This window comes from Mauremys mutica, chromosome 4, assembly GCF_020497125.1.
Source record: "Mauremys mutica isolate MM-2020 ecotype Southern chromosome 4, ASM2049712v1, whole genome shotgun sequence".
In the NCBI taxonomy this organism is placed as follows: domain Eukaryota; kingdom Metazoa; phylum Chordata; order Testudines; family Geoemydidae; genus Mauremys; species Mauremys mutica.
In genome coordinates, this window is record NC_059075.1 from 140,937,477 (window position 1) to 140,959,514 (window position 22,038).

General features: G+C 40.8%; 1 protein-coding gene across 4 annotated transcripts in view; it reads left to right on the plus strand.

Moving 5' to 3' along the window:
- Nucleotides 1-20,268, plus strand: part of LOC123369860 (complement receptor type 1-like) — a 47,438-nt gene extending 27,170 nt beyond the window's left edge. For 2 of the 4 annotated variants that reach the window (XM_045015894.1, XM_045015893.1), the window contains exons 5-15: nucleotides 417-629; nucleotides 2,485-2,667; nucleotides 3,383-3,562; nucleotides 7,738-7,920; nucleotides 8,625-8,816; nucleotides 11,508-11,699; nucleotides 12,911-13,090; nucleotides 13,504-13,533; nucleotides 15,125-15,185; nucleotides 17,394-17,499; nucleotides 19,817-20,268. In XM_045015894.1, the coding sequence (XP_044871829.1) occupies nucleotides 417-629; nucleotides 2,485-2,667; nucleotides 3,383-3,562; nucleotides 7,738-7,920; nucleotides 8,625-8,816; nucleotides 11,508-11,699; nucleotides 12,911-13,090; nucleotides 13,504-13,533; nucleotides 15,125-15,185; nucleotides 17,394-17,484 (1,505 nt within the window). In that variant the 3' untranslated portion in view covers nucleotides 17,485-17,499; nucleotides 19,817-20,268. The remainder of the gene's footprint in view (nucleotides 1-416; nucleotides 630-2,484; nucleotides 2,668-3,382; nucleotides 3,563-7,737; nucleotides 7,921-8,624; nucleotides 8,817-11,507; nucleotides 11,700-12,910; nucleotides 13,091-13,503; nucleotides 13,534-15,124; nucleotides 15,186-17,393; nucleotides 17,500-19,816) is intronic. The other 2 variants (XM_045015895.1, XM_045015896.1) reach the window with 2 other exon arrangements.
- Nucleotides 20,269-22,038: the final 1,770 nt, after the last annotated feature.

Consider the following 22,038-nt stretch of genomic DNA (forward strand, 5'->3'; position numbering starts at 1 on the left):
TTTTTCTGTTCATCTACCACCTAAGCGTCTCCTTCCCCATTATGCTGCTAACATAAAATTGTACATATTTACATCTCCATTTTTCTCCTTTTCTGACCTTTTTGGTGGTGGTTTTGCACTTGTTATACCACAAATCCCCATTATCAAATAGTTTAGTGGATTGAGTGAAATCACTTTAATAAAAAAAAAAAGTGTAGTAGACCCATCAAATGGGTCAGATTGCAGGCTTACATGCATCAGATCTTTTGGATATCCCCTTGCCTTGAATAATATAGCTGTAAAAAATCAGTAGGGGTCTATAATTCTTTGCGGTAGCCTGAATGACTATTGCTTGTAGACATTGTACCTTGTTACTTGTCAGTTTTTCTCCCTTCTGTTAAATGCTTCTTTCTTTCTTTACTTTTAATATTTTCCAGAAATTCCATGTCTTCCACCTCCAGAAATCGACAATGGGAGGTTCTCTGGTGACCCTAATAATCACTACACCTATGGATCAACAGTTACTTACAGCTGTAACACTGTACCAAGAGGCACAGACTCTTTCTCACTTATTGGAGAGGCATCTATTCATTGTACATCTGACGAAGAGCAAAATGGAGTTTGGAGTGGAGAGCCCCCTGAGTGTAAAGGTCACTATTTTTTTGTAGCTTCTGTAAAATCATACCAAAAGGATACTCAGGTTTAAGATTAAAAATCTCATCTGGATTAAATAGGGCGCCCCAGATGTCTTGTTTGTGTGTTGTCCTTAACTTTGAATTCCTTTGCTTCTGTGGTATTGGTTCAAATACTGAACCTTCACATATCACATTTTAGTTTTTCAAAGGGGTATCCCTGCCTAGTTTCCTGCTGTTTAGTAATGTTTTCAGATATGTGGTATCAGTAGATATGTAGTTTCCTTTAAAAATCCCCAATGCTAGATAGTCCTGTCTCTTCCACTGAGTTTTTATTCTGGGGGGGGAATCAACAATGTAGAACTGCATGGGATAGGAGGACAAATACAGTTTTTGCTGCTAAAAACTTGTAGTGCATCCTTTCAGAACTTTAAAAGGAGTGGTAAAGATCTCTCAGCTCAGTTTTCATCTCCCACTTGCATGATATAGATCAGTGGTCTCCAAACTTTTTTGATCGTGTACCCGATCAGTACAAAATTTTTGAGCACGCACCCCGTGGCCAAACTGTCAAAGCAAAAAAAAAAAAGCTTCTCAGACTCCCGGCCGAACTGCCGGGGAGGGTGGAGAAAAAGCCGCTTGGACTCCCGGCCGAACTGCTGGGGGGGGGGGGGGGAGAATGGCACTGCTCTGGCGGCGCTCCTCCTGCCGTGCACCCCGAAAGATTCTCTTGCGCACCCCTCACTTTGGAGACCACTGATATAGATTACGACACAAAAAAGATTGTCATAGGGCAGGGTTCCCTGACCCTGGATTCCTCGCTGCAAACAGTCCTCAAGCAATCCTTTGGCAAGCTCAACATCATGTGCTTGTATTTATACTGTGCAACAACAGTACAAGCTCCCCACAGCACAAGGCTCTTACCTTTTCCCTAGGGACAGGTTGAGTGATCTTATCTCCCTGTGATCCTGGCCTTCTCTAACCCCTCCTTCGGGACTACCTCTCTTCCTGTCCTCAGCTGGTGAGCTGAACCACCCTATTAACTGATCAATCACCCAGTCCTTAACCAATTATCTCTCCAGTTTGCCCCATGTGGGGTCACTTTCCAAGTCCCCAAACTGGTGAGTCAGCTTTAGGCTACTCCCATTCTAACACAGATGTTATCTTTGTATTTCACTTGACTTTAAACAATGGTATGACATCAACACTTGACAGATATGTCGGCACATTGCTTAATGCTCGAATGGAAGGCAGTCTGCTATTAAGATTAGCATGGTATTCTAACCTATGTAGAATAGAATCCTAAAGAGCCCAACCACCCAATCCCAAACTGATTTGGACAATGTTTATATTAGTGACAGAGCTTGGAAATCTCCCTTCTTTTTGTAGTAGCGTTGGCTAAGTTAGCTTTTTGTTGCTGTCCAGTTGAGCAAATCTCATCCTCTCCAAGGGATAATGAACTAGTAGTAAAGACAGAAGGGACAAGTGAAATTGTTATTGGCCTACTTAGAGTGTCACAAATAGCATGGTTGTAGTAAACCTACAGGAATTTCTTCCTTAATTTTGCTGTTTCTTGGACTTGTAAAATATGAGTGCAATTAAGTATAGGGTTACGTGATTTAATATCTGTATGCATCTATTCAGTTACTTAGTTGAAGGCTCACTTTGATATCTGTAAAACATGATTTTTTTCCTTGTCTAGCTCCTGGGCAGCTGTTGTGGAAATAAATGTTAAAATTAGGTCGTGGGGAGGAGAAGGAGATGCAGAGTAACAGCCACCATTTATTTAAAAAATGTAAAGAGGTGCTAGTCACATGTTTCGGGGCTTAACTCATCTTCTAGAGATGAAATTTTTCACATTCTTATCCATTTTCAGTGGTCAAGTGCAGTAATGTAGAAATTGAAAATGGGAGAAAACAAAGTGGATTTGGTTCTTCCTATACATATAAAGACGCCATTACATTTGGATGTGATGCTGGCTACTTCTTGGTTGGCAGTAAAGTGATTATATGCCAGGCGAATAATTCATGGACTCCTGCAATACCAATTTGTGAAAGGGGTAAGTGCAAATGGGATTTGATGAGAGGTGTAAGGGAAGTTGACATTGCGCACACAGCATTATAAAAATCACACTTGTTCTTCCAAGACTTGGGTGGACTATAAGGTTGTTTACAGTGAAGAAAGGAAGTGCAAATTTTAGACCTAACCTGGGCTTTCTCCAGAGGTCCTAAGGAAGTTCACCTCTACAAGCTGGTTGGTTTGTAGGCCTTCTGACACTTCAGTAGTAGCAATAGTTGCATCTATTGGGAATGACAAATACAATTGAGTGTTGGTATACTATTGGCAGCTGAGCACATGGTGTTTAATTTTCTGGAGTGGTTTCCTGTAGATATTGAAGAAGAACGTGGATAGCATGGATCCCTGTAGAATCTCACAGGTGAGGGCCCTCCAGTAGGAGGAGCAATTAGCCATCAGCAGTTGAGTTTCAACCACTTAACTACCGAGTCATCTGCTCCTGCTATGTCATGTAGATGGGTTAGCTGGTTGCTTATGGTCCACTGTGTCAGAGGCAGCATAGAGGTCACGTAATATGAGCAAATCTTGCCTATGTCCATGATCACAAGAAATTTGTCATCTTGTGCCCTTAGAACAGTCTCTGTGCTATGTCCTGGTCCAAGCCCTAATTGTGAGGCCTCCTGGTCACATGCTTTTGGAACTTCCAGAACACATTTCTTCTGCTTTGATTTGTAAAAATGTATGTATTTTTACTACAGCAATTTGCAGTGCCCTAGTGTTCCCGCATGGAGAAGTGTTTCCATTAAAATCTGAATATCGCGATGGAGATTCTGTTACCTTGACCTGCGATGCAAATTATTTCTTGCTGAATGGTGTAAAATCGATGACTGTTCAATGCAAAAAGAATACATGGAATCTTCCTATACAAACTTGTCAAAGTAAGTAATGGTCAAAGTTGTCATGTTCCTTTCCACCGTTACCCCCACAGGCATGTGTATTAACACAGATCTTGCTTCTGCAGATTCTAGGCCCTAGGAAACATTGCCATTAAACTCAAGTTTAAGATAAATAGCTTTTAATTGTCAGCCATTAGGGTTTCTGCATTGAGGGAGGAGTTTAAGGTTTTGATTTTATCCTTCAATGTATGCAGTGGTTACTGTGTAAGTTATTTTGCCCAGGAATGGGATGTTGAAGAGATTTTCAGGGTCCAGTTATGGCTTCTTGAGGATTGAGAAGCTACTGTTTCTTGCAAGGGGCTTGGTAGTTATGGAAATAGTACTTCTTGGAGAGAAGCATAAGCAGTGGCCATAGTTCCCTACTGGCCTTTACTAGCCAGGAAGGCTGTGGACCCATTTCACAGCTTGTGGTTTAAATATTTTCCAGGGTTTCTTGAGCTATGGCGTACGTGAAGGAGTCTAATACGCTTACCAGAAAATCAGGCAACTCTGCTTGCATGTTCTATTCATATCCTGCTTATCTTTTAGAACATTAGCTCTTTGGACCACTGTCCGTCTTTACAGCAGGAGGGGAGAGATGGGCAGTGTAGGGAATAACTACCATTGTCAAAGGACAGTACATCAAGCTGTGTGAATAATAGTTCCCCAGCTTCTGGGATGTATGAGCTGTGCCACCTTGTTCACTGGTTAATCACACAGTCCTTAACCAATTATCTCCCCAGTTTGCCCCATGTGAGGGCACTTTCCAAGTCCCCAAACTGGTGAGTCAGCTTTAGGCTACTCCTATTCTCACACAGATGTTATCTTTGTATTTCACGTGACTTTAAAAAATGGTATGACATCAACACTTGACAGATATGTAGGCACGTTGCTTAATGCACTAATGGAAGGCAGTCTGCTATTAAGATTAGCATGGTATTCTAACCTATATAAGAATAGAATCCTAATGAGCCCAACCAGTCAATCCCAAACTGATTTGGACAATGTCTGTATTAGTGACAAAGCTTCTCTTTGTAGTAGCTTTGGATGAGGTAGCTTTGTGTTGCTGTCCAATTGAGCAAATCTCATCCTCTCCAAGGGATAATGAACTAGTAGTAAAGACAGAAGGGATCAGATCCTGAGTTGGTATAAACTCATGTAGCTCCCTTGAAATCAATGATTCTGCAGAATTACCCCAGCTGAGAATTTGGACCAGGAGCAGGGATCAGTGTTTGTAAAGCAGATTGAAATACTTGATGGAAAGTGTAATCATAGGATGGGTGAGAGGAAATGAAAGAATATAGATTTCAATAATAGCAGGACAACAAAAAGCAGTACAGGTGAGTCGCATCATACGTGTATTTAACTTACGCAAATTCAACTATACGTACTCAGCAAAAAAAAGAAAAACAGCAAGATGCCTGTAAATAGTGTGGGCAATTCCGCCCAATCAGCGTGTGTCCCGGAGTGAGCGTGAGATGGGAGACATGAACCTGCTGTTCCTGCAGTCGATCTCAGTTCCTGCGTGCCTCTCATAGTGTGAGCATCTCGCTGTGCTGAGTGTGATTCTAGTGTTTAAAGATACATATTTTTCATACAACATGAAGTAGTTGGCTTGTGTTTAGGGGTCATCTGGTGCTCAACCGAAGAAACAGCGATCTGTTCCAATGCTGGAGGAAAAACTGGCTGTTTTGGACTTACTGAGAGACGGTATGTCGGTCTCCAACGTGGCACGTAAATATGGCCACAACGAATCTAGCATCCGTGCCATCAAGATTCGAGAGAGAGAAATTTGTCAAGCCGTGGCAGCAAGTGCTCCAATAACTGCTAAGGTGATGAGCCAGGTGCGTGATAAGACTTTAGTGAAGACTGAAAAGGCATTAAACTTATGGCTGGAAGACATGAATTGTAAACATGTGCCTATCGATGGCAACATGTTGCGAGAAAAGGCTCTTAGCCTCTACGTGCTGTGGGACAGCCTTCTGATGAGAAGGAATTCAAAGCCAGCCAAGGTTGGCTTAACAGTTTTAGGAACCATTTCAACCTCAAAAACGTGCGGACTACTGGTGAAGCTGCATCTGCCAATGAAGAGGCAGCAAAAGCCTACCCCGAACAGTTAAAGAAAATCATAGAAGAAAAGGGCTATCTTTCAGAACAAGTTTTTAATGCTGACAAGACTGAGCTCTTCTGGAAGAAAATGCCCAACCGCACTTACATTTCGAAATCAGAAAGACAAGCTCCTGGCTTCAAAGCAGCTGAAGACCATGTGACTGTGTTTTGTGGCAATGCGGCTGGGCATTTAATAAAGCCAGGCTTGCGCTGCAGGGCTGCAAATCCCCGTGCCCTAAAAGGCAAGAACAAAAATCTCCTGCCTGTGTTCTGGCAATCAAGTAAAAAGGCTTGGGTGACAGCAGCATTATTTCTGGATTGGTTCCACAAGTGTTATATTCCGGAGGTCAAGCGGAACCTCAAAGAGAAAGGACTGGACTTTAAAGTGTTGCTGGTTGTAGACAATGCTCCTGGCCATCCTGCAACACTCTGGTTTGCACATGATGTTGAAGTCCTCTTTCTTCCCCCTCCAATACAACCTCCATTCTCCAACCTCTCAACCAAGGTGTGTTTCGCTGTTTCAAGGCCACATACACACGAGGCTTACATTCTCACGGATACGTAGCGCTATGGATGCTGATCCCAATCTTAATGTGATGGAATGTTGGAAGTCCTTCAACATTGCTGATTGCATCACTTATATCAAACAGGCAAAGGATGCAATCAAGCCTGAACGGTCAATGCATGTTGGTGAAACCTATGGAAAGAATGTGTGAATGATTGTAATGGTTTCCTGACCATTGACAAATGAAACACATTGTTCAGGTGGCCAGGCAAGTGGGTGGTGATGGCTTCGTCAACATCCTCGAGGAAGAAATTGAAGAATTAATTGAGAGCCATAGAGAAACATTGACTAATGAAGAGTTAGAGGAACTGATTAAATCGTGTACAGAAGACGAAGATGATGACGACGAACAAGAAGAGCCAGCAAGTTGGAATCTTCATAAATTTGCTGAAGTCTTCCAGGCAGTGAAACACTTGAATGATTTAATTTCTGAATACAATCCCTCTATGGAACGAAGCCTCAAAATCACTTGTAGTATTACGGGCGATTTGAGACCGTATCAAGAAATGTTTGAGCAGTTCAAGAGACAACAGCGACAGTTGCCAGTCACCATGTTTTTCAAGGAAAAACAGCCAGCAGCAGATGAGTCTACGCAATCAACTTCTTGAGCTGAACCAGAGACAGCCACTTCGTCTATGACTCGCTCTCCGTCACCTCCGTTTCCTGGATCGACATCAAGCCCTGACGACCACCTGTAATTAAAAATACAGTACTGTAAAATTATATTTTGCATATGTACTCTTATATACTGTACATTACTGTATACATTATGCATTTATACATATTACTGTACAGGGTTGTATACACAAAGCCATGTACACTATACTGTACTTTATGGGCGATTTAAGGGATTTTCAAGGGTAATTTTGACTATATGCGATTTTCGCCTTATGCGCTGACTTTAGAACCTAACCCCCGCGTAAGATGCAACTCCACAGTAGAGTTGGTTCTTGGGAATTGTGAGCTGAGGAACAAGAGGGAGAGTAGTGTTGATTGGTCAAGGGCAACAGATCCACTAAATGAAGATTGCAGACACATAGAAAAGGGTCATAAGACATAAACCTACTAAGTATGAGTAACAATGTTAACATTTTGTCACTTGGACATATGGACACCCTCAGTAAAATTTAGGTTTTTTTGTCTCAAGTGAAATTGTCATTGGCCTACTTAGTGTCACAAATAGCATGGTTGTAGTAAACCTACAGGAATTTCTTCCTTAACCTTGCTATTTCTTGGACTTGTGAAATATGAGTGCAATTAGCTATAGGATTATGTGATTTAATATCTGTATGCATCTATTCAGTTACTTAGTTGAAGGCGTATTTTGAGATATGGAAAACATTTTTTCCTTGTCTAGCTCCTAGGCAGCCACTGTAGAAATAAATGTTAAAATTAGGTTGGGGAGGAGAAGGGGATGCAGAATTACAGCCACCATTTATTTAAAAATCTAAAGAGATGCTATGCACATGTTTCAGTGCTTAATTTTTTTCTTATCTATTTTCAGTGGTCAAGTGCAGTGACGTAGAAGTTGAAAATGGGAGAAAACTAAATGGATTTGGTCCTTCCTATACATATAAAGATGCCATCACATTTGGATGCGATGCTGGCTACTTCTTGGTTGGCAGTGAAGAGATTATATGCCAAGCGAATAATTCATGGTCTCCTGCAATACCAACTTGTGAAAAAAGTAAGTGCAAATGGGATTTGATGAGAGGTCAACTTCCCTTACATATTGTGCGCAGCATTATAAAAATCTGCAGTGTAACCAAGTCTTGGAAGAACAGGTTGTTTTCCTTTCTTCACTGTAGTGCAAATTTTGGACCTAACCTGGGCTTTCGCCAAAGCTCCTAAGGGAGTTCACCTCTACAAGCTGGTTTGTTTGTAGGCCTTCTGACACTTCAGTAGTAGCACTGATTGCATCTATTGAGAGTGACAAATACAATTGAGTGTTGGTATACTATTGGCAGCTGAGCACATGGTGTTTAATTTTCTGGAGTGGTTTCCTGTAGATATTGAAGAGGAACGGGGATAGCATGGATCCCTGTAGAATCTCACAGGTGAGGGCCCTCCAGTAGGAGGAGCAATTAGCCATCAGCAGTTGAGTTTCAACCACTTGACTACTGAGTCATCTGCTCCTGCTATGCCATGTAGATGGGTTAGCTGGTTGCTTATGGTCCACTGTGTCAGAGGCACCATAGAGGTCACGTAATATGAGCAAATCTTGCCTATGTCCATGATCACAAGAAGTTGGTCATCTTGTGCCCTTAGAACAGTCTCTGTGCTATGTCCTGGTCCAAGCCCTATTTATGAGGCCTGGTCACATGCTTTTGGAACTTCCAGAACACATTTCTTCTGCTTTGATTTGTAAAAGTGTATTTATTTTTACTACAGTAACTCCAAGTGTATGTGGCACTCCACCATTCTCAAATGGAAAAATACTTCCATCAAAACCTCGATATGCCACTGGAGATGGTATTACCTTGACCTGTGAGGCGAATTATGTCTTGTTCGATGGTGCAAAATCAATGACTGTTCGCTGCAAAGGAAACAATGTGTGGGATCCTCCTGTACAAACTTGTAAACGTAAGTCTAGATAAGACTGTCATGGCCTTTCCACAGTTGCTTCACAGGCATGTGCATTAACACAGATGTTGCTTCTGCAGATTCTAGGCCCTAGGAAACATTGCCATTAAACTCAAGTTTAAGATAAATAGCTTTTAACTGTCAGCTGTTAGGGTTTCTGCATTGAGGTGAGAGTTTAAGGTTTTAATTTTATCCTTCAGTGTATGCAGTGGTTACTATGTAAGATATTTTGCCCAGGAATGGGAGGTTGAAGCGGTTTTCAGGGTCCAGTTATGGCTTCTTGAGGATTGAGAAGCTACTTTTTCTTGCAAGGGGCTTGGTAGTTATGGAAATATTACTTCTCGGAGAGAAGCATAAGCAGTGGCCATACTTCCCTACTGGCCTTTACTAGCCAGGAAGGCCATGGACCCATTTCACAGCTTGTGGTTTAAATATTTTTCAGGGTTTCTTGAGCTATGGTGTACGTGATGGAGTCTGATGGCATGGATTGCACCCTCAGCAAGTTTGCAGATGACGCTAAACTGGGAGGAGTGGTAGATACTCTGGAGGGTAGGAATAGGATACAGAGGGACCTAGGAAAATTAGAGGATTGTGCCAAAAGAAACCTGAGGTTCAACAAGGACAAGTGCAGAGTCCTGCACTTAGGACGGAAGAGTCCCGTGCACTGCTACAGACTAGGGACCGAGTGGCTGGGCAGCAGTTCTACAGAAAAGGACCTGGGGATTACAGTGAACGAGAAGCTGGATATGAATCAACAGTGTGTCCTTGTTGCCAAGCAGGCTGACTGCATTTTGGGCTGTACAAGTAGCACTGCCAGCAGATCAAGGGACATGATCGTTCCCCTCTATTTGTCATTGGTGAGGCCTCATCTGGAGTACTGTGTCCAGTTTTGGCCCCAACACTGTAAGAAGGATGTGGAAAAATTTGAGTCCAGTAGAAGGCAACAAATGATTTAGGGGGCTGGAGCACATGACTTTGAGGAGAGGCTGAGGGAACTGGGATTGTTTAGTCTGCAGAAGAGAAGAATGAGGGGGGATTTGATAGCTGCTTTCAGCTACCTGAAAGGGGGTTCCAAAGAGGATGAATCTAGACTGTTCTCAGTGGTACCTGCTGACAGAACAAGGAGTAATGGTCTCAAGTTGCAGTGGGGGAGGTTTAGGTTGGATATTAGGGAAAAAGTTTTTCCCTAGGAGGGTGGTGAAGCACTGGAATGGGTTACCTAGGGAGGTGGTAGAATCTCCTTCCTTAGGGGTTTTTAAGGTCAGGCTTGACAAAGCCCTGGCTGGGATGATTTAGTTGGGGATTGGTCCTGCTTTGAGCACGGGGTTGGACTATATGACCTCCTGAGGTCCCTCCCAACCCTGATATTCTATGGTTCCTGCTGGTGGATTGTGGAGTAGATAATATGATCTGGTCAGATGGGATTTGTCTTTCCTAGTAAATCTTGACACTGTGTGTGTGTGTGTGTGTGCGCACACACAATGAAGTAAGCTGAGAGCTCTTGGTAATGGTCAATGCTTGGGTCTGATGTCTGGGCTGATTAATCGGAGGGCTATGAGAAATAGCTCTGCTAGCTGTGATTAAGACTCACTGATGGCAGAATAGAATGCTCTTTGCTGCCTTCACTGCAGTGACAGTCATGGAAGAACCAATGCTGCTGGCAGGTGGGTTCAAAATATTTTTTATTCACTTGTGTGCTGTCTGCCATAGTTCATCTGTGAACTATGGTGATCATCTTGGTAGTGGAGAAATTGAGCAGCTTGGGGCCAAGGCATCCGTGACAGTGGACGTTAGATGTACTAACTCATTGGCAGCTTGGTCTTGCACATGAGTGACTTATGCAAGTTTAAAATCTGGAGAGTTCAGGAGTCTTTAGGGGCATACTAGCTGTGGTTGTTCACTGCCCTGGTGGGAAGAAGGAAGGCTCTGATCTTTGCCTGGATGAGGAGGAGGAGGTGGTGGTGGTCAGACCAGGAGAGTAGCATGTTGGTGGTGTCTCCAATAGCCACGGCTAGGCTCAAGATAGGCTCTAACAATGTCTGGCTGCATGTGTGGGCCCAGAGACTGCCTTGGAGAATCCCATGTAGGGCAAGAGAACACATATTTGTGTAGCCATCCGCATTGTCTATGTGGAGTATGAGATCATTAGGACAAGAAATCTTCAGCCCTTGTCCACCACATAGAGTTCAAGCTTAGCTTTCAAGGCTGAACAGAGTTCTCCCTTGCTTATCTGTCGTCCTCTCATTTCCTCACTCCATGCACTTCATCAATGATGTTAGCCTTGATGCCCTTTGTGACTGCCTTTCTAGCAACTATCATACCTATAAACCATCTTCCTTGAGCTGGTCTGGCAAGACTCCTTATGCAAATCTCTCTTTAGGAGGCTCTTCTAATATGCTTACCAGAAACTCAGGCAAGTAAACTGCTTGCTTATGTCTCTTAGAACATGAGTTCTTTGGACCACTGTCTTTCCCTTTACAACAGAAGGGGAGAGATTAGTAGTTATTCCCTGCACTGCCCTTGTCAAAGGACAGTACATTGAGCTGTCCTGTGAATGATAGTTGCCCAGCTTCTGGGTTGTATGTCCATGGCCAGACAAGACAAATATTTGTAGTAGTGACTCATTAAATTACTTAAAATAAATCCCTTAATAAAAGTCCAGGGCATGTCACCCCTTTATTTTTACTACAGTAATTCCAAGCGTATGCAGTGTCCCAGCCTTCCCAAATGGAAAAATACTTCCATCAAAACCTCAATATGTCACTGGAGATGGTATTACCTTGACCTGCGAGGCAAATTATGTCTTGCTCCATGGTGAAAAATCGATGACTGTTCGCTGCAAAGGAAACAATGTGTGGGATCCTCCTGTACAAACTTGCCTATGTAAGTCTAGATAAGACTGTCATGTTCCTGCTTCAGAGGCACATGCATTAGCACAGATGTTGCTTTTGCAAAGTCTAGGCATGAGGAAACTTTTACCTCTTACAAGGTAAATGCAGTTTCTGTACTGGAGGTGGAGTTAACATTTGTTTTACCTTTTTAAATGGACTGAGTGACAAGTATCTTAGAGGTTCTAAAACCATGTGCTTTCATGTCCTCTTAGATCTGTGGCAAAGGGCTTTTGTTCACAGGAGCACTGCAGATATGTAATGTCTGTTGCTTTATCATCTGAGAAGCACCTTGCTGTAGACAAGTGTGGAATAGGGGGGTTACAGATTTTTTTAAATTGTGTATTTAAAAGATGAAAACTATTTTAAATGGTGGGGCATAGCACAGGCACAACTAAAGTTTTTAGTTCGGCTTTAACTGTTTAGTCATTTTACATAAAGCTACATTAATGTGCCAACAATTAATAGATGCCCTTTAAGTGAAATGGAATATTTAGTATATGGGGTTTAATTTTCATTTAAGTGGAACTTTCACACTAGCTCTGGCTCTCTGCTTCCATTATCTGATTTTTTTTTTTTTCCCCCAGAAAGCCCCAATGCCAAGAGCACCAAAGAATGCACTTCCCAAAAGGGGAGTGCATGCTGCAGTCCTCGTATTGGAGGGGAATAAACTTTTAATAAAGCTCCTTAAGTGACATGACAAACAGCTTTAATAGTTTTTGAGACTTTTTCTGCCCTAGTACTTTCTCTATTGATGGAGATTAGCTCCACACTGTATGAGGGGCTTGCAGCCTGTTGATTGGATGGCTATTTTAACTCTTCCAGTGCTTCTCATTAGCTCATCTGTTAGGATAAGCATTGTATAAATGCCTATAAACAAACAATAGTAAATCACTGGAAATAAACAGGTCATGAGACTGTAAGATTCCTGTCTACATAATGTGGCTGTTTTCCACTCCTTTAGTAAACCGATGCCAAGTACTCAAACATGAAAACTGTTGAGTAAGTTATGGAACAGGTACTCTGAAATGTGCTTAGTTCTTACCAAACATATCTTAAAAGTAGCAGAAAGCTCCAATATGATATATGTATTTTAAAATGCATGTGACTGGAAATATTTTTAAAATGGGAAGCCTAATCTCTCTTGCACTTGGGTTTTGTATTACTTTGTTTTAACAAGTGTTTTTTCATGGTTTTTATCTTCAGCTGTTTGTCCAGACCTGGTCATCCCTCATGGAAAAGTGAAGTCGGGAGCAAAACGTCTCTATGTTGTTGGAGATAATGTTGTAATTGAATGTTCTACGTTCCACGCAGTGCATGGTGAACCTAATATTCAGTGCACTGATGAATTTCAGTGGAAGCCTGCAATTCCAGAATGTAAACTGCGTAAGTATAAATGTTAAATTCTAAAAAATGGTCCCAAAAATATATTCCATATTGTGTGACACCCAAATGGTATCTGGGATTCAGGAAGTTGTCACTTGGGGACACATTTTCCCATTGAAGAGGTGTTGTTAATGCATCTTGTTTAAGGAGTTTGGGGGTGAGACACAGCTAATCCCTTTTTATTCTAGAGATTTTATTATATATTACCCTTCTATTAGATTTTTTTATCTAGACACAGTACCTGGAAGACTATTCAGTTTCTTCTTTTTAATTTCTGCTTGTCCTAATTTAACACTTTTGCTAGATTTTCTTGGAGACAATCCAGTAGAGATTAATACGTGTACACCTGCTTGTAGGCTTGTATAATTACCATGCATGCTCTTAAATTGAATTCGCTTTTTTGTTTACTCTAGGTGTGTACATCATTATCATCATTGTTATTGGTAAGTACCTTAGTAACACCAAGTGAGAGACAGTGAAGCTTGTTTTATTTCATGTCTAGAATCAGTGTTTTACTTCTATTTCAAGTCATTGTGCATAACTGCAAGAACTTACAGTGATTTGGGTGTTTCCCTGTCATTGAATTACATGCATACACCTTTTCTATGCTGTAAAGTTCCTGAAAAAACTGATTGGGTGTATGAGCATCAACTGCTATAAATCATAGTTTTAATGTAAAGTGGAGTTTTTTTCTTTTGTCATCTATAATAATCGGTGGCAATATTTTGCTAAGTTCTGCAAAGAATTTGAAGCACACTTTTAGCTTTGTATTGGAATCTGTTGGGTTTTGTTGGAACTATAATTAGGCAATAACAGGTCCACAATCAACCAGCTGTGCCTCCCTATCTTACAAAAGGTTTTTCTTGCCTCTCCCTCCTTCTTTAGCACTTAGTTTTCAACTTTCTTTTACATTTTTTTGGACTGTGTAAAACAAAGATCCTCTCTTGGACTCTCTCTCCCATTCTTACCTCAGTTCTGCAACTCTCTGGCCACCATAGAGCATGGTTATTTTAACAAGCAGCATTAGGCATAGTCACAAGGTTTACTTACCACTGGCACAACCCCTTGTGGCTGCATCTGGGGATTAACTCTGCTGAGGCTGACATCCCCTTCCATCACTTGCTTATGCCACAGTCCCTCTTGGTCTCTAGGACTCGGTGCTGGCTCTCCAGACAGATCACTGTGCGGCTTTCCCCTTTCAGGGTAACCAAGTCACCAGACCAGGTGTCGTTCCAGGCAGTCTTATGACTCAAGATTGTGCCACTCCTGCAGTGGCTGGTAAGGAAACCCAGGCCCTCCCACTATTACAGCTTCTAGCTCAGGGACCCTACAATCAAGGGCCAAGGTCTGCACCATCTCAGCTCTTGCTGCCATTTCCATGGGCCGCTTCCTACACTGCCCTCTGCTGGCTTTCTTCTCTCCACCCTTCTGGGTAAATCCTTCAGGGTCAGGAGCCTAGGTCTTGGCTCCTACTGCCCCAAGTTTCCACCTTCTATCTTCACTAAACTCAGACAATGACTGCAGACGTCGATGTTACAGCGCTTTTTGCTCACCCTTCCTGGCTTTATAGAAGCCACACCTACTCCTGCCCAGATGGGCACTATCTTCAATTAGTGCTTGTCAGTCAAGTCCAATGCAGCCTACCAGGTTAATTAGTCCCTTCTGAGCCACCTTAACCCCTTCATGGGTGGTTGTCTATGATAAGGTGTTCACATTACTTGTTAGAGAATTACAGTGAACTCCCTGTAATGCAATGGATGCAGCTGCTTTACCATTTTGGGTCTGTGCTTTTCCTCTCCCCTGAGATGATCAGTTCACTAGCTTAGTGTGCCTTTGAGCACTAAGTGAGTATTTAATACTTTTGATTAAAGATTCAGAGGTGGGGGGGAGATTGTACTATGGTTGAACACCTTACATTGCCAAAAAAGCATTATGAATGTCACTTCTACACCTGTGAAGCTTGTTAATTGCGGATGTGTTCTTCGGCTAACAGTGACTTGTCAGCCAACTACATTTTTTTTTTCCCCTTTCAAGTAATTCTAATCGTAGTGATTCTGGCAGTTTGGATCTATAAGAGATTTTTTTCACAGAAAGGGTAAGTCTACACCTGTTTTTGTCAACTTCCTGATACCTTTTTTTTTTTTTGCATGAGCAAGTACTGTCGCTTCTTGAGCTTTCATTAGCCTAGTAACACATGAAAAATTCTAGCTTTTCATCTACTGTTATAAATTGTCAGAGTTGAAGCTATTCTCACTTGGCTCTGATCATTACCCACATAAAAGCTGTGAATTAACCTTAAGGACTGCCTGACTATATGGGAAAATATCATGTGCATTTAAGCTCATAATGCCACTACATAAATCCATGAAGGATGCATGCAATTCTGGTCACCATCTCAAAAAAGATATTAAAATTGTAAGACTATAGAGAGGGCAACAAAGGATGATGAGGGGTATGTAACAGCTTCTGTATGAGGAGAGATTAAAAAGACAGACTGGTCAGCTTGGAAAAGACCCAACTGGGGGTGGGGGAATATAATTTAGAAAATCATGACTGGTGAGGAGAAAGTGTTTACCCCTTCACATAACACAAGAACTAGGAGTCCTCTGATGAAATTAGTAAGGGAGTACTGCACACAACCTGTGGAACTCGTTGCCAGGGGATGTCATGAAGGCCAAAAGTATAACTGGGTTCAAGAAAGAAAAGTTTATGGAAGAGATGTGCATCAATGGCTATTAGCCACGATGGTCAGGGACACAACCCCACGCTCTGAGTGTTCCTAAACTTTCAAGTGCCAGAGCCTGGGACTGAACAACAGGGGGTGAATCACTCTAAATTGCCCTATTCTGTCCATTCCCCCTGAAGCATTTGGCACTGGCCACTGTCAGACAGGATACTGGGCTAGATGGACTGCTAGTCTGACTGAATCCGGCCATTCTGAGGTAGGCTTAGTTCTGACAAAGGATCCTAGGAATACTGTACAATATTTTCTCGTGGAAGGAATATGCCTATGCCCTGCTCAGAAGTACACCAGTTTTTTCCCCCCCAGTAATTTAGATGGTAGCACATGCTTGTGCCATTATCAGTTTTTGTTACTTTGCTGCCTCCAGGGCAGCTGACTTCATTAGGGAAGAATCTGAAAGACACTGCTTGTCTATTCAAAATATTTTATTTTTTTATGTTTGTCTGTTTCTCAAAAGTATCTTTTTCATCTCATCAAGAAGCCATTTGATTAAATGTTTTTTAACAGGTAAATTAAATCCCCCTACAACACAAGGCAAAGCTAAAACAGCATGCACTTATAAAAAAAAAAAGTATTGTATAAAATAAAAACTGAACATTACATACAATTCATAATACAAAATAGTCGGTAGTATAGAAAAAACAAGATGTATAGTATTTAAATTTTGAAACTACCCAATAAATACAAGTATTTGACATTTCATTTGTATAGATTTCTAGCAAACCTGTTTAGTGACGGAAGTAATTTTTTTAATTAAATAAGAAAATAGTGAACATTAGAACCAGACCTTGCTCTGGGAACAGTGGCCCCTGCATCCATGTAGTTCTCAGGCAAGGACTGGAGCCTAACTTCTTAATTCGTAAGTTTCCTCTTTGTAATACCTTGCATATATTTTTCTTGAAGTCCACTTTCTAGGACAAGTTATTTAATTTGCTTTTTACTGTGGTAAGCGTTTGTTAGAATCTTGTGGAGGGATGGGGTTGGGGACACAACATACTTTCAAAAATATTTAGCATAGAGAAATTCAAAGGGCTATAAAGAACCAAGTACAGGGCTTAAGCCTCATTTCAGCAAAGCACTTAAAAGTAAATTCTGAAGTCAACCGTACTGTTTGCCTGGTTAAAGTTGAGGCATGTGTTGTAAATGCTTTGCTAGATCCAGGGCATTAGTGCACCGTGTGTGGTTTGTTTTGTTTTGTTTTTTTCCCATTAAATATGCTCTCCATGAACCTCTGACGCATTAAAAAAGAGAGAGCCGGGTTAACACATCAGAATGAGGTTTATGCCCCCACTTGTCTTCTGTGAAGGGGGAGTGGGGAGGGGAATTTTAAAACTGAGACCTTCAACAGACTGTTTTGGCTCCAATATTTGATATAGACTAGAGCTTATTTTGGAAATCACCGCAGGCACCAAACTCTGTATTCGGTTTCTAAACTTCTTAAGGATCCCATAAAAACATCTCACCAGCCATTTCCCTCCACTCCCTTGGGCTTCACTCACCATTCATAGAGACTATTAATCAATTAGACTTCTTCCCCCCCTCTCCCACCCCGCTGTTCAGCACATACCAAACCGATGAAAACGGCAAAGGAGTATGCATTTTAAATGTTAAAGTACCAGATGAAAATGAAGCATCTGCATTAAAGAATTAATTGAAACATGAAAAGGTATTGTTTAAATTTCCTTTCCACTTGAAAATGTCCAAATTAGATGGCTTATTCATATTTCCAAGGGAAATGTGGTATGTAACTGCTATGTATTAGGTGAAGACCACAACCTATTTTCATAGGTCTTCCTGTATGGTATGTATGTTTCATATATTTTTTTGGAATAATTCATTCTCATGTGTTATCTCTTTTGATAAAAAGAGAAATATGGTCACTTAAAACCAAACTGCATCTTATAAGGATCACTGTACATCACCAGGTTTGAAGTGTTTTTTAAAGGCATGCATGAAATATTTCAGATTTTCATTTTAAAGTATTAGTGGCTTTAGTTTTTCAGTAAAATTGATTTAATAAAATACTTCCTCATAATAACTAAGGAGTAATCATAGCAAGGTAGGTCTGGATGAAACTGCAAGAGGTCATCTAGTCCAGCCCAGTTTTGTCCAATCTGTTCTCAGAAGCCTCTAATGATGGGGGTTCCACAACTTCCTTTGGAAGACTATTCTAGTGCTTAACTATTCTTATAGTTAGAAAGTTTTTCCTAATAGCCAATCTAAATCTTCCTTGGTACAGATTAAGCCCATTACTGCTTGTCCACCTTCAGTGGACATGAAGAACAATTGATCACCGTCCTCTTAGAAACAAAACGTGTTAAATGTAAACTACTAAAAATGGAAAGTTTTAAAAAAGTTTTGACCTTGGTAAGGAAACTGTTTCTATGCTTGTTGCATTTAAATTAAGAGCAACATTTTTCCTTTTGCATAGTAAACTTTCAAAGCTGTACTAAGCCAACGTTCAGTTGTAAACTTTAGAAAGAATCATAACATTTTGTTCAGACTTAAACACTTCAGTTATGAACAACCTCCATTCCTAAGTTGTTCACAACTGAGGTTCTACTGTACTTGATACAAAACCTGGTGGTCCTGTATAATTGGCAACAATTATGGTTATTCTTACACCTGAGTTGAGTCAAAATGTTTATTTCAATCATCATAACAGAACAAGGGACCAACCTGCTGCTTTTCACTGTGCTCAATGATGACAAAGTTCTGGCAGTGTTTTTAATACTCTCTAAATTTTACATGCAGAGATAACAAAACCATCCTTTGAAACCAGGGTTTTCCTTTATCCCAGTCTCAAATCCTATAGTATAGTATGACTTCCAAGAAAGTGGTAGTAATGGATTGGAGACCAAACATCTCAATCCTGGCTGCTTCCAAAAGGTTTATTGGAAGGACATTCAGTTAAAAAAAAAAATTAAGGTTAAACTGTTTTCTGTATTGTAACTTCAATACATTTTAGGTATGTAGTTTCAAGTTGGACAGTCTGGGCTACAAATTACATCCCTTCCAGCCCATGTACCATTGTAGGACAGTCTTTGACTACTTTAGAGTGGTGTTTCTCGTTAAGACTGTAGATTAGCTTGTGCCTCTCTCCTTGTGGGAAGAAGGTGCTCTGATTATCTTTTGTTGTGAAATCTAGAAATAGGTAGTCGTCATTTCTGTATCTCCTGGGCAGGACATGGTGATCTGAAGCAACAGCAATAAGAGGTGTTTACAGTGGTAACTTCTGAATTCCAGTTTGCAATTGCCAGGAACTGCCCACTGGAGTGTCAGGAACCTAGAGCAAAAACACTTCTTGGCCCTTATTCTAAAAAAAGTAGATGGAAAGGATCCAATGTTTGGTCTGAAAGTCTCAGCTTAATTTAATAATCCTTTAATTTTTAGACATAAATACTGACACAATCAGTTGTGGGTACACATTGGGGTTTAAATCCTCGGATGTTGGGATGCTAACCATAACATCATTGGACCACAAAAATGAAATAATTTTGCTCAAAACTGTGTTTTTAGGGCAGCTTTTGGTTCTTAATTTATGCCACTGGTTCACATGCCTCCACCAGTCCTCAATATGCTTAAGGAAGTGATTTCTCAGGAGCATGGGATTCCTAGCTAATAATTCTAAAATAAACACTGTTAAATTCTTAGTGTTTTGCAGTTACCAACATTGTGACAATCTCTTCAGCAACCAAAATAATCCATATAACAAATGCATTTCAGGAGAGCAGAAATGCAGGTTGTTGTCATTAGCAGCTTGATAATTGCTAAGTTTAAAAAAAAAAAAAAAGTCATAGGAGCCTATTTACATTAACTTTTTTTTTAATGAGTGTGCCAGCAGCCAGTATATCTCTGAAGTAACAGAAAAGCTGACTTGGAAAATATCACCAGTTTAGTCATTACAAGGGAAAATGTGCTAACTTACTAGTTAAAATTAATGAGATTATATGAAAAATCAATTCTAATTCTTGTTTTTGCAGGAAACATGTCTCCACTTCACCTACTGCTCAATACACCTCGTGTAAAACCTGATTGGCAGGGAAGGGGCAGTGGTGAAAGACGTCTTACAGATGGAGAAAGGACTGCATTTGCACTATTTCTAATGGAATATTTAGCCCCTACTTTCACCAGAATTGAAGATGTTTTTATCTTAATTTTCTTCTCCTTTTGTGATTGACTGTTATATGCATCTACTGCATCTTTACCAAGGCACAAAGCCAGAACGTATACCAATGCTGTCCCCTTTAGCTCACCTGTCTGTGTCTGAAATTAACTTATAAAAAGCTTCATGCCCATAGCTGTCTCCCAGCAGCCTGGAACACTAAAACTGTGCCTTCAGGCCACCTGCCTTCTTTCTCTGCCTTGCAGCATCCGCTTGCTTCCAGAAGAGACTATGCAATGAGAGAGTGCTTAGTAGGTTCTTCATAGGTAATTTAAACAATATGGCCACTAATGCAATATAAATCCTAAGTACCTCTATTTTAGGAAGCCTGTTGAAAGAGATGGTGCTTAACTTACCTTTCATAAGTTAAGTTTTGCACATTATTCCCTTTATATTTGCAAGAAAGAAATAAGAAAACTAAACTTCTCTTGCCCACTGCTTTTGGATATACTGTGCATCTAAATCAGGTTTTTGTAACCTTTCTGTTAAGGCAATTAATTGGTCTTGGTGTGCAACATTGGGGAGCCTGGGTAGTAATTCTGTCCCATTAAGACTGTAAATGACCACCTTGAATGGGGAATCAAGAGAATGACCACATCAGAAACATTTGTTACCTCTCAGATTAGCTAGCTAATGAAGGTTTCCCACTAGAAGTGACAGAAGATACTTAATTGGACAAAGTGCTGGCAAATACACTTTTTAATGTCAATATAAATACAATCTTTTGTTTTTCCTTGTTAAAGGACCAGCCAACACTTGTCAGCTGAAACAGCTCAAAAAATTACATTAGAGATCTTGGATAGGGAGTTGGATTCTTGGTGCATATTTGAAATCGTATACTAAAATCTGTTTCCCCCCTGAGAATTGGCTCTGAATTAGCTGCTGAGTTCAATCCAAGCTTTGACTTGTAATGTATAATATTATGAAAATTGTCATTATCTGTCTGTCTCCTAGCAATGTGTGGCTAAGCTAATAAACCTTTTCTCTTACCACAGACCTTGTAGGCAGTTTGGTTATAGGTTCATTTTCCCACAGAAAGAAGGAAGTGCACTTAAGTGTTTTTATTTCAGATCGTCATTGTTCTGTGTGACATGGATGTATATATTTGTATTAGTACCAGAACTGTTCTATGGGATCATATTTATTCAAACACAGTAATAAACAGTGGGGCAAGCTTAACAAGGAAGGGCTAGATTCACAGTCTAGGTGGGCTGTGCAATGAATGGGACTCTCAGAAACCAGCCTGTTAAGATGCTCCTTGTACAAAGTAGCCTGTAGGTGGTACAAAGCCATGGGGTTTGTGCTAAGCTCACCCCTCTCTGAGATTGGCACCTCCCTCCTGTGAAGTACCTACACTGTTTTTGCAAGAAGGGGGGCAGGAGCAGGGTTGTTGAAGCTTCCATACATGATGAGTAAATGGTGAATGAGTGTAACAGCTTCTACATTGGTCCAGCAAGGAGTAAGCAAGTATATGAAAGAGGAGACTCAAACCACAGATCAGTGGGCTAAACATTAGAAGGAAAATCTGTGCCCTCTGGTCATTTTGTGTAAGCTCGTCTATAGGGCCTGATCCAGCAGGCAAGGTTTGAGCATGCTTACCTGACAGGGCCCCACAGATGAGTTAAAGGACCATCTACCTTCTCCTGGTTTATGGACTGTTCTCGGGCTTTGCCACTTTAGGTAACTAAAGCCTGTTACATGCCTACATCCTTTTGTGAATCTAGCCCAAAAGGCAAACTAAAAGCTACTCTGATAAGCAAAAGACTAGACCAGCTGGGACCCTGGTCCTGCAAAGACTTACATAGTGGGACTATTCACAATGTGTACAGGGTATGAGAGAAATGCCTAATCAATCACTGGATTGTTTTATAGTGCCTTTAAGTGTTATTGGGGAGCTATTTAAAATGCAAAGCAATTGTAAAATGCTACAGTATGAATTTAATCATCTTCAGAACACAAGAAGGATTTGTCTTGATGTAAAGTCTAGTATCAACGTGTATTCTTACTAATAAAGTGATTTTTTTAAGTGTTTGTCACTGA